This window comes from Marmota marmota, unplaced genomic scaffold (assembly GCF_001458135.2).
Source record: "Marmota marmota marmota unplaced genomic scaffold, marMar, whole genome shotgun sequence".
NCBI lineage: Eukaryota > Metazoa > Chordata > Mammalia > Rodentia > Sciuridae > Marmota > Marmota marmota.
The window spans coordinates 78,494,519-78,507,421 of NW_026000026.1; the positions used below are offsets into that span (position 1 = coordinate 78,494,519).

Genomic DNA, 12,903 nt, shown 5'->3' on the forward strand with positions numbered 1-12,903 from the left:
TCCTCAGCCCTAGATCGCTGAGTCTTGCCTCAAATTTGAGATGATCCTGCCTTAGCCTCTTGAGTACCTGGGATTACAGATTACGGGTGTGTGCCAACATGCTTGTCATAAAGGAATTATTTCAATCAGTGAAATGTGACAGGTAACATGTTTCTGGACTGAGAGTTTTCCAACTATCCCCTATGGTAGTAGGCAATTATATTTGGGATTACAGGAGTCCACAGTCCCTTGGGTCCTGTCATTCAGTATCAGCATCACATTTCCCAAGACAGAGGCATCAGGATGTAAGAAGATAGGAAGGAAAATGCATTAGAAGGGTAACACTCTCTGAGCTCACAGGATTGTGAAGTTGCTAACACTGGGTCTGTTCTGAGTCTTTCCCAAGTTCCTTGTCCCCTGTGTAATCACACATGTGTTTAAGGAAAAAGCATTTGGGAAGAACGAGTGTGTTCAAATACGTTTATTCAGCAGGCATGTCAGCTGGACATCTTGGTGATCTTAAAGGATTTCACGCCTTGGCTCTCAGCAAGGCCCAGATTTTTTAATGAGGATAGGAATCTGGCGCTTCCTGTAGGAGAGATTGAAAAAGAAAATCAACTTTAAAGTTTATTGACAAAAAGTGACTATGGGAGAAAAATAATGGGAAAAACACCAGCTTTATTAAACAAATATAAGTTTTAAGATGTGTTCCTTTGTCTTTTTCTCATTCATTTATTCACTCACTTTTTTCATCACGTATTTGTTGCTAACTATTACTTTCACTAGCCATAAAACAGAAAGGAAAATTGTCCTTACTGAGTTTATACGTCTAGTGTTACAGTGGACCCCTGAAATTAATCTCCTATCTATTGCTGCTTCTTTTGCTCCTGATGCTACTGCCCTAGCTACCAGGTTTCCATCGTAGCTGGTGCCCAGGCTGCTGCAGAACTAGTTGATCTTTGGTTTTAGAAAAATGGGGATCCATGGGACTGGGGTTGTGGCTCAAGTGGTAGAGTGCTCCCTAGCACGCGCGAGGCACTGGGTTCAATCCTCAGCACCACATAAAAATAAAATAAAGATATTGCGTCCACCTACAAATAAAACATAAATATAAATAAAAAAGAAAACTGGGGATCCAAATCTGTGAGGTCTTGTTGAGGGAAATCATTTCTGTAGCCCATATAATGTCAGCTAGTGGTAAGTATCCTGCTTTCCAGATAAAAAAATTCTGTTCTCTTTATACTGCAGCTTTCTTTAAGCTAAATAGCCCTAAATCCTGTAATTGTTCCTGAGACCGATCCTGATCTCTCATGTTTCTAGCCATCCTTTTCTTGAATATACTGGCCTACAAAATTTCCTCTATTTCTCCATTACTGGAAAATATCTGATACTTCTATTTGTATATGTCCATTTAACTGGACTTTTTTGGTTGTTTATTTTGAGAGAGTTAATTCTTTCTTGTCCCATAATCAATTAACTGGTAATAATAATGATTTCTAAATCAGCTGCATACAGTAAGTACAATGATCTAAACAGAGCCCATGAGGTGATTGGTTTTCTATAGCCCTACTGTTTAATATGGGTCAGCATGTTTGGTTTCCACTTTTGGCTATTTGAATTTAAATAATATAAATAATATACAAATCATATTATTATATATAAATAGTATATTATTTCAGTTTCTCAACAGAAGGGAGACTGTTAGGATAGAGGAAAGGCATCAGGGAGGGAGGAATGGGCAAGGAGAGGTACTAGGGAAAGAAACTGATCAAATTATGTCACATGCATATATGAACACACCACAGTAAAAACCCACTATTCTGTATAACTAGTATGTATCAGTATATATATTTTTAAATTTTAGTTTCTCAATTGTATTAGCCACATTTAAGTGCTAGCGGCTAGTAGCTATGTACAGATAGAGAGCATTCCTACCACTACAGAAAGTTCTGTTGGATGGTTATGATCTTATAGCAAAAAAGATGTAGAACAAAGAGAAAAAGTCCTAATTGAACATACCCTCCAGGTGCATATTGACAAAGGAGATCACCACATGCCAGCCCTTGTTTGATATTATCTGCTTACCTCAAAACCTGGCATCTAGGATGAGAGTTTGGCTCTAGTTACTGTGCAACCGATTTGTTTGGGGTATGTATGTATGTATGTATGTATGTATGTATGTATTTCAGGACTGGGGATTGAACCCAGAGCCTTGCAGTCTCTAGGCAAGCATTCTGCCACCAAGAAACATCTCCACCTGGGGAGGGCCTTTAATACATGATAGAAATAAAGGCAATATCATATATTAGGAAATAAGTTGTAATTTAAGAGAGCCAATTTTACCTATAAACCAAAGTTTTCATTTTTTAATATTTATTTTTTAGTTATAGGTGGACACAATACCTTTATTTTATTTTTATGTGGTGCTGAGGATTGAACCCAGTGCCTCATACCATGCTAGGCGAGCACTCTACTGCTGAGCCACAACCCCAGCCCCTAAGTTTTCTTATCTAAGAAAAATAGAAAGAGCAAGAAATGTTACATTTTTCTGCCCTCCAAACCTTTCTCCCACATTTACATATATTTGAAAGAATAAAAAGAGCCAGCAGGAATTAATAGGTCTTAAAGGGCAAACTAATGTCCTAGCCCTCTGCTCATATTTTCCCAATGTGTCACCCTCAATATTGGGCTTTTTGAAGTTGGCATCTGGAAATATCCCAAGTCTCAGGGCTGTTCTGCTTTTTTTCCCCTTAGGTGGAAATATGATAGTTGATCTTATGTCAACAGCATGGGTCATGGGAAAAGTAACAAGTGGTTGCAGATTCTTTTTGTAAGTCTTTCGTGTGGAACCAAATTCCCCACAATACAGCAGAATACATATTGTTTTGTGTTGAATCTTTGTTTTCACACTTCTTGGTAAACTCTGAGAAGTTTCTGAGACAGTTTAAAACTGCTCAAAAAAGGGATTGTTTAATAGGAAGAGAATTCATGCAATAGTGGAAATGTATATAGTCATTGAGCCTAAGTCAAAGTCTTTAATAACAAGTCAACCCCAAAATAACTGTTTACTGAATCACTTATGGAACCTCTTTTATTTGGATTATTCACATATTTATTTAGCCTAGAATGATCCTTGTTGATGCTGCCAAAAACTTAGAATCCTGTTTAAATGGCATTCTTTTCATGAATACTTTCTTGATTCCTTTCATCAAGAATAAATCTCTAGGGATGGGTGTAGCTCAGAGGCAGATGAAGCACTTTCTTGCATGTTCAAACCTCTGAGTTTGATCCTAGCACTAGTTTTAAAAACAAGTCTCTGCTGTACTTCTGTAATACTTATGTCTTTTCTGCTGGCATTTGCTACAAATTATAAGGTGCTGGCTTACATGTGCTCATGACCTATATTCTCCTAGTCATAAGATTAAGAAAAGTGGCAGAGGCTAGTGTTAATTGTTCTATTGCTGAATGAAATATGAAATCGGTGGCACACTTACATCTCACCCCTGAATCCAATTCCTTTCACCCACTTACGGGCACTTCAGAAAATGAAACTTCTTTGAGGTTAGCTATTATATCCATGATTTAAAATGATACAAAAATTCACTTTTTGGCACCCAAATCTATATAATTTATATTTGTATATTTGGGGGCTTTAGAAAATACAATCACTCCTGTCAGTAAGAATGACTTTTTAAAGTTAAAGTAACTTTTTTGTGTATAGGCTTTTTATGAATCTAGACTATCTGTTGTTTTATTCTAAAACATGAGTTTTATCCTCTAAGTGATTTTAAAATCATATTATCGTATCAGAGAGATAAAAAAGGGAAAAATTAGTTTTGGAAAAAGTTGACATTTTTTCATAGTAAGATTCATGCTATTGGTATATTGATTGGGTTTTTAGGAAAATAAGATATATAAAAGTTTGAAGACAGTAAACTTAAAATATATATTAAAAAGAAAAGTCTGTACTTACTGATTTTCAAGGCACAGCATGCATTCATTGGCGTAAGTATTTCCATCATTTCCACAGACAGGGTCATAAATCTTGGTGCATCCAGTAATTGCATTGTTGCAATTAGCCTGAAAATGAAGTTAAACGCAATCATTTCCCATCATCCTCTATTCTTTGAGTTGATGGCAAAATTACTAAATGGTTTTAATTTTTTTTGTGCATGGTTACAATCTGGAGAATTACACTGAATGTTCCAAGGAGAGGAATCTAAAACCTGGAGTCAGAAAATCTGGTTCTAAGTAAAGCCTCTGCTATGTGCAAGTTGTGTGATGTTGGTGTGTTTTTGGTTCCTGAATCTCAGTCACTTCATCTATAAAATGGGAATGATGTTACCATTTCCCATCAATGTCATAGTGCTGTCATGAGGATTCCCTCAGGTGAGGAAGATGATGTCCCAGGTTACAATTATGGCAGGTGCTTGCTTCTCTCAGGCTAGTTGCTACCTGGGGCATGTTCTTTCCTACACATGCTTTCCTTAAGCATGCAAAAGCACTAGGTGTCTTCCGTTCTTGGAGTCTTTGTCCTCTGTGTGCTCTGCTCCAGTAAGAGCTAATAATCACCAAATGGCTGTTACAGTGTTCCCACCTGTGTTTTGCCAGCCCTATTTATCCTTCATTGCTCAAAATCACTGTCACTTATTTAGAGGCATCTTCTTTTAACTATGTGATGCTCCTAATGGTACCAGAGCTTCTTCATAACATTTATCACAAATGCAATAATTTATTCATTTATAAACATTTAGTTCATCAGCTGCCTAGATATAAGTGTGAGGAGAGATGGAAACTTCTTCTCCTAGTCACCAAATTTAATGAAATTACCTTTTGGAAAAAAGAAAATACGGAAAAGTTAGGTGTAAAATTATTTTTCTAGAGGAAGAACCTGGTTCATTATTTTCTGCTGTTCATTGTAAACTCGAGGTGCACCTCCGTGACTGGGGGAAACTTATGTCAACATGGTCAAGCTGGCCCTAAGAGGAAGGGCTACTCAGTGGACTAGAGAAAGCTTCCACCTCAAATGCTTGTCTTTCCAGCTAGTCCTAGTGAATACGTGAATTCCTTCACAACAAGCATCAGACATCTGCATAGAAGTTGCCCAGGCATCAGTGAATGTGTCCTCCAACACAGGCCTGTGGGCTGGGGAACTACCTTACCACCTGTATTTACCAGGTTGAGTGTTCCTAGCATTCCTACTCTTCATCCTAACCTCAGGTTAAACTGAAAGTTGACAGACTGCACTTCTGTTGGATCAAAAGTTTTAGCCTCTTATAAAATTCTAAAATTCTCTTTACCTTTCTTCCTTGGGAATCAGCTTCAGTGTTACCTAGAAAACAAACAAATGAAAAAAACCAGACATGTTAAGCTGGATCGTAAATGAGAGATGCAGACCTATTCTTATCCAGAACCCTCTGCTTTCACAGAAGGCTTGACTTCTTTGCTGGCCTTTTCCACTGACCACCTCTTATTTCCATCCTCTTTCAAGGACATATGATTGGTTTCCATTTACTCCCTGTCTGCTAAAATCCTAAGAAGTTAAGTAAAAATCTTATTATGACTAAAAGTATCTCAATTTGGTATTTCAGAAACATTGATTCATTTCCTTGAAAATAGAAATTATGTACTTACTGCTTGAAATTGATGCTGAGTAAATGACATTGAAGGCTCACTGACATTCTCACAACCAGTCATTAGATCTTTGATCTCACAATGAGTGAAGTGTAAGTATCTTTATCTGAGTTTATGGGTCAAGGTATGGGTATTTACATAACTAGCTGTGAAATAGTTCTCACTAACATTGACTAGATCTTCAGATATAATTGCATTAAGTCCCCTTTTCATAAGTTAAAACCAGACCCTTTTTGCCAATTCACCATCAGTTCCCAAGAACCTTTCCTCACACTTGTATGACACAGACTGACTACGGATCAAATCATATTTCTTGAATTTACAAATAGCAAAATAGACACTGCATTCTTCAGAAAATTGCAGGTCTTGCTAACATCATGTAGGGGATGGTAAATGTAGAAGAATTCCCTGAAAGGAAGGGAAATTAATCTGATAGCACCCAAAGTAGGAAATGTTTATGAGATATAATTTTGATATCAACAATCTCTGAGGGCATGGAGAAGAAGAGCTGCTGGAATAGTCAGAACCTGATGCTGTTGTTGGGGTCCCCGTGGGTTTTAGAATCTAGATGAGTCTAAAAATTGATGAGCAGGTGCTCACCACAGGCATCTATTTGCATTAATTAATATGTATGAGGAGGGAAAAGGGACCTCTGCTCCCATAAATATTTAGCAAATATAACAAATGATATTCTACTCTTTAGCGAAGTACGGGTTTGGCTCTCAGTAATATTTTCTCCTGGACTGGAGATGAAGTTGAAAATGTTAGACATTTTCAATGATAAAAAGTAATCTGAAGGCTGTGGGTTCAGAATTGTCTGCTAACCTTGTCAAGAGGCAGTTTGGGGACCTATGTATACCATCTACTCAAGCAGAATATTTTCCTTTGAAACATCCTGTAGATCAAAAATAAAAATTTTAATCAGTCAAACCATACGTTTTATACTGAATAACTGGCAACCATTATTATCTATTTAATGCAATTCCATGAAAATTATAAATTTGTAAATTGGCCTTAAGCATTTACAGAGTGAGAGTGTATTTAAGGTTGAGGTATCCCCACTTTCTCTCTATCATATCCCTTATAGAATGTCAGCTCCAGCCTAGAGGAAAACCTTTCTATCTCTGGGCACCTCCCACTGGAATTGTTTCTCTCATTTTATGTTAAAAATTTTTCTTTCTATAATTCTTAACTATTGATCTTATTTTATCTCATTGGGACCAAAAGGCTAGCCAAGACTAACTAGTTTTAAATAAGTCTAGACTATGTTAAATTTCCAGAAAGATGTTTGTTTAGCAATGCAATAGAGCAAGCAGTTTTAAATTTGAGAAATATGCAAATCACTTACCAGATAAACTTAACAAGGTCAAGGCACAGAGAAGAAAGATGCTTGTCAACTTCATAGCTGAGGTTCTGAGTCAAGAGGTCAGATGAAAAAGGCACAGAGCTTACCACTGCTTTCAACAACCCTGGAACTGGAGGGTCATATAGGCTATGGACAGCACAGGCTCCACCTGCTGTGTTGTGTAGCAGGTGCCCCTGGTTATTGATTGACTGTCATGGCCTGGCCTCCAGGCTCAGAGAGAGCTGTGTGCATGAGAGGTGACAGGAAGAGGCACCTCAAATTCTATCAGGAAAAAGCAGTTCTGACGGTTAGCTAGTTAACTCGAACCCTTACTCTCTGCGGTTACGGGAAGGCTCTTCCCTTCTGGAACTCCAGTTTTCTAGGTGTAAGGTGAACTCAAAGTTCCTGTCTACTCTGTAGATCTGGATACAAGAGCAAGTAAAGAGAGCTAAAACACCCTCTCCATTCTTTGTTCCCTTTCTCCACTCTTATTATTCTTTTCTGTCTTCTCTCTTTTTCAATCACCTATTCACTAAGACTCAGGTGGGGTTGATGGAGGGACAGGTCAGAGCTAGGGAGGATTGAGTTCTATCAAGTGTATGCTGTGGAGGTGGAGGGTGCTGCTAAGAACCACTTAGCAGCTCTGCATTCCTGGATAGTTGATTCACTTTTGCTGTGCCTTGATTGAGTCACCTGCAAATTGAAATAATATTAGTATCTAACTCAAAATTTTGGTTTTTCATTAAAAAATAATATGTACTGCATGTCTATCATGGGTTATTAGGAGATGATTCTCTGTTCTCTCATATTGCTGCAAGACTTGTGTTTAGAAGATCCATCACCTTTGTTTCAGACTGTCTTTTCCAGGGTGTTTGTATAACAAAGGTTCTTGAAAAACAAAATAATATCACCCTCGGATGCAAGGAGTCAGTTTGTTTATTGTCTAGAGCAACAGAAATATCTTTTTGCAAGACAAAATTCAGGTGTCCTTTTAAAAAGATTTAGAATTTTTGCAAAGCTTGGCTCTTTTTTTCTTGGTACACAGTCACTTTCTGTGTGAGTGTTGTTTGTACCTCTTCATGTCATCCTGTGAAAATTGGGGTTGAGGAAACCAGAGCAAATGATGTCCCTCTGGCTATTGCTACAGAATAAGTAGGTGTCTTCTTGACCCAGGAGTCTGTCTTCTGCTAGCATCCATTAAACTGTGGCAGCCTAACTTGTTAGCTTCCAAATAGGGTAAAATCTCAGACCCTTTCCAGATCTTGACATCTAGTAAGCACTGTACCAATCCCTAGGGATATCCTAGTCAATAAAAATGACAAGATCTCTGTCCTTTTGGAGCTTCTGTTTATTTTAGTTGAGGGAGACAGACAGCAAGTATCATAAATGATGATAAAATATATTATGATAAATACTAAGGAGAAAAAGATACAGAAGGTAAAGGAGGATTTCGGATATATTTGTGTTGGAGAGGTTTTGCTATTTAAGTGACATTCCAAACAGAAGGAAGTGAATATCCAAAAATCTGCATTCTAGACAGAATGGCCAAGTGCAAAGGCTCTGAGGCAGAGATATTTGAGAAACACCTAGGATGACAGTTTAGCTGGAGCAAAATGATAGCAAAATAGGAGATGAGATAAGGAAAACAATGAGGGCCTAGATCATGCAGGGCCATGCAGTGTATAGTAAGCACTTTGAATTTTACTGTTGAGAAATACTCAGAAGACATTGAGTGCTTTCTTGACATCCTCATCTGGACTTCCTCCAGGCACCTCAGATCTGATGCATCCCAGTCTACTCTTTTGATCATTCCCACCAATATTCTTCTCTTCCTTCTCCCACTGCTTCTTTTCTTTCTAGCTGATTGTTCAAGTCCAAACCTAAGTGTTCTCCTTGATGCTTCCCTTTCCCCTTACCATGCACCATCTTCCACACCTAATTGATCCTTCTTGGATCTATGCCCAGGATGACCTCAGTCCTGGATGCTGCTCATCACCTTCCACTGCCATATCTAAAATAAGGCCAGTATTTCCTCTTCGGCTTTTCACAATTTCCTTCAAATGTTTTCCCAACATCTACTGTTCTTTACTCAAAACTCTACCCATGGAAATAACAAATTAACTTTGTAAAATGCAGATATAGTCATGTTATTTTCTAGTTTCTGATTGTCCAAACTCCCCAGGAAGAGTGTAGGCTCTGAATGACTTGATTCCTTTCTTCTTCTCTTGCTTGCCCCCCACCCCCAGCTCTGTCCTTGCTCATTCTACCAAGCTTTAATGGCCATTTCTTTGTTCTGGTTAGCAATTAGAAATTTCTAATTCTGGTTAGAAATTAGACCTAAAGTCATGATAGGTAATGGACCTTTGGTGACAGCAAGTAGAAGGGGATGAATGAAATACACGGAGAAGACAGGCCAGGATGCAAAAATAAATCTGTCATTTCAACTGTGATCTGACACTGAGTGAATCAACATCCTTAACAACTAAAATGCATATCATAATATATTTGGTGTGAAAATAAAACTAGAAATTGTATATAAATACTGTGCAGTTACTTTATCCTCCATTTTACCTGGAATTACAATTGCTAGCTAGTAATATTATCACCCTCTTTCATGGACTGGAGCAATGGATATACATTTAGGCTTCATGATCAAGTTCTTGATGGAATAAATATTGTTTGTCCTGCAGTGTTGGGTGGCATTGACTAGAGCAATACTGCTACTGTGCTAGACGATTAGTCACAGTTATTGTGTTTATATTGCCTAGCCTGTGTAAATTACTCCCCCTTCTTTACCTCTATGTACATATTTCTGCGTGTCTATCCCTGGGAACTTGAGCAAATATGGCATGACCTACTCCCTTCTGTCCCAAGGACTCATTATTCACCTGATTAAAGAATGATGAAACTTAAGAGAACTGCTCCAATGGGTGCTGATAAAACTCACTGGGGTGGGGATTTTGGTTGAGCACATGTTGATTTTCACACCCTATGACCCAGGGTTTGCCTAGTAAGGAAATTGACAGAAACTAGTGATAGAAAGCCTGTGATATCTGGCCTGACGTTTGAAGACCTCTTTGACATCGCTGTGTCTTTACTCTTCAGCCTTTGATTTTGTTATCCAGAGAATAGCATAGCCATTCCAAAACCACTCTTCTTTTCCTTTCACTACTTACTCTCCAACCAGATTTTACTTGTACCCAACTTATAAAGCATGGCTGAAATATCTGTGGTGCTTGATTTAATTGGTAATGATCCACCCCAGCAGTTTGTAACACTATTAGTTTGAAGTGGTTATATTAATTATATCATAGTCACCATCACTAAAACCGCTAATAAAACTAATGGTTATAACTGTAACTACTACTGAATTTTTCAAAATTTCTGTGCATTACTCACTGTGATATTTTATTTCTATCATTTAAATCACTGTGGCATTATTATTCCATTTTTATGAACAAGGAAATGAGAAGATTTCAGTTTTTTCACTCCTAGTCACAGAGATCAGATTGAACTTATTTAAAAATGGAACTTAGTGGCACATTTAGAAACTGGCTTCCACCCCAGGAGGCCAGGATTCTGAATTTAATATTGTCAATGACAACTTGATGTTTGTAAATTTCTCTTTATTCTGTCAGCTTCAGTTTCCTACAGATTACTGGTTTCTTCTACTGAGTGGCTTATATTTTTACCCTCTTGATGATAACTTCTGAAGAACAAAAGTTTTAAAATTTAGTTGAGTCCAATTCAGCAATCTTCTTTCTTTATTTTTAGTGTGTTTATGTGTCCCATTCATGAACATAGTTCCTATCTTCGAGATCATGAAAATATTCTATATAATTGAAGAGAATCTACTATCCATTGTAGTTAATGTTTATGCATAATGTAAAGAGTCTTAAGATTGTAAAATTTTTAAACATGGATCTGTGGATAGTCAACTTATTTTTAAAATTTTTTTATAACTTTATTTTATTTATTTACTTTTTATGTGGTACTAAGGATCGAACCCAGTGCCTCACCCATGCTAGGCAAATCCTGTACCACTGAGCTATAGCCCCAGCCCCATCAACTTATTTTAAATAACTAAAAATATTGTTTTATTTTTCCACTGCAGTGTGATGTCACTCTTGTTGGAAACCAATTGGCCACGTAATTGTAGAGAAGTTTCTGGATACTCTTCTCTTGTCTGTCCTTGCTGAGATGGCCTCTTGGATTTTTAATCAAATGTGTATTCTCTCTCTAGCATCTGTTTGCCTTTCTGCCATTTGGTTCTCCCCTCACCACTGCACTTTCTTTGTATATTGTCATGCACATTACATATAGTTGTGTCCCCACTATGTCTTGTCTTTGTTATTGGCTAACATTTTTTTTTTACTTTGTAGAGGCCCTAAAAGCTATGAAAAATTCACTGTGACCTATCAAACCACTTCACTTTCTTAAAACAGCCTTTAACTAATACTGTAAAGAATAAATTGGAGTTAAAATATTTCTTCTTGGGCTTGATTTTTTTTGTTGTTCTTTTTAGATATATATGACAGGAGTTGCACTGGTTGTGTGTAAGCATAGGAAAGTTCTGTCCAATTCATTCTACTGTCTTTCCTATTGGCATCTCCCTTCCCTTCTATTCATTTCCCTTTGTCTAATCCAATGAACTTCTATTCTTTCCCCCACATTTATAGTTTATCTATTGTGAGTTGAGCTGCTATAAACATTGATGTGGCTGTGTCACTACAGTATGCTGATTTTAAGTCCTTTGGATATAAACCAAGGAGTTGGATAACTGCCTTTCAAGTTTTCTAAAGAATTTCTTTACTGCTTTCCAGAGTGGTTGCACCAATTTGCAGTCCCACCAGCAATGCATGAGTGAATTGGGCTTGATTTTTGATAGTGAAAGAATGTTGTAGATAGTGATAAGCACATCCCTGTGCAGGCATCAGTGAGGGACTGACTGAGCTTAGGTGCACCTCATTGTTCCAAACAACTGGACATGTCAGCAGCATCATTTTTTTTTTATGAAAACCCCATGGTTAGTTAGTCTTAGGGAATTTGAATGTCTTTTAAAAAACATTTTAAAGCAAAGTAAGTGTCAGCTGACCATCTCACCATGTGTTTCCAGGGGTTGCAATTGTTCTCTAGGATAACCATGTTCCTCATAAGCATAAGAGTCATCTGTTCTAACCCTCACTCTGATATTTAAGTCCCATCTATCTGCTGTTGATTGTCAAGTCACTGCTTTATACTTCAGGGGAAAAGGAATAGCAGTTCTTTATATGAGGCTGCAATCTTTTCTTCTGGAATTTTCATCTATTTATCCTAATCCTTGACCTCAGAACAGTTTTACTCCATTTTCTCCAGGATATCCCTTCTCATATTTGTTAATAATGATGACAATCTATGGATTGTCCTCAGAGTCATTCCATTGTGTCTTTATGTTTTTAAAGGAGATAGCCGAGAAATTTATTCTGGGACAGTTTGACAATGCACTAACCTGTAGCATATCACCCCCTCTCTCACTCCAGACACTGAAACTCTAACAATATGTCTGGATCACATTCATTTTCTTACCTTAACATGTAGGCTGTTCTTCCATCTCATTTTCCCTCATGAGATGCTGCTAAGTTTTTGGTCTTGGTTCTGCCCTTTTGCTGACACTAAGCTTAGGGTTTTACCTGGAGTCAGACAAATGGGGAAGTGCCTCAACTTGACCCCTTCCCTAGCACATGGAAGCCATGGAACTGACATTTAAATTCAACAAGCACTTACCTAGACTTAACATGGGTTAAGTGTTGGTAGAAGGAATATATACATTTTATTTAAAATAAGTTTAAAAAATGAGGGGTAATGGAGATATAGGGTCTGACATCTATTGCAAGAAGTTATATTCTAAAGGAAGTAGGAAATAGGGGGTGTTGTCTGAAAGGAGATGTAGTGTTAAAAAGGGTTTT

The 12,903-nt window shown here is 37.5% G+C and overlaps 1 protein-coding gene across 1 annotated transcript; it reads right to left on the bottom strand.

The window, feature by feature from the left end:
- Nucleotides 1-445: 445 nt before the first annotated feature.
- Nucleotides 446-7,114, bottom strand: Spink1 (serine peptidase inhibitor Kazal type 1). The gene is made up of 4 exons (XM_015477587.2): nt 6,962-7,114; nt 5,280-5,311; nt 3,953-4,059; nt 446-568 (listed from the first exon to the last, which is right to left on the bottom strand). The coding sequence occupies exons 1-4, from the start codon at nt 7,014-7,016 to the stop codon at nt 523-525; spliced, it is 240 nt and encodes a 79-aa protein (XP_015333073.1). The 5' UTR covers nt 7,017-7,114; the 3' UTR covers nt 446-522.
- Nucleotides 7,115-12,903: the final 5,789 nt, after the last annotated feature.

What these genes read in the sequence shown, in the direction of transcription:
- Spink1 (XM_015477587.2), bottom strand. Translation starts at nt 7,016, where the DNA reads ATGAAGTTGACAAGCATCTTTCTTCTCTGTGCCTTGACCTTGTTAAGT. An exon ending in CTGATTCCCAAGGAAGAAAG is followed by an intron (nt 4,060 to 5,279) that starts GTAAAGAGAATT and finishes CTTCATTTTCAG; the next exon opens with GCTAATTGCAACAATGCAAT. An exon ending in ATGCTGTGCCTTGAAAATCA is followed by an intron (nt 569 to 3,952) that starts GTAAGTACAGAC and finishes TCTCTCCTACAG; the next exon opens with GAAGCGCCAGATTCCTATCC.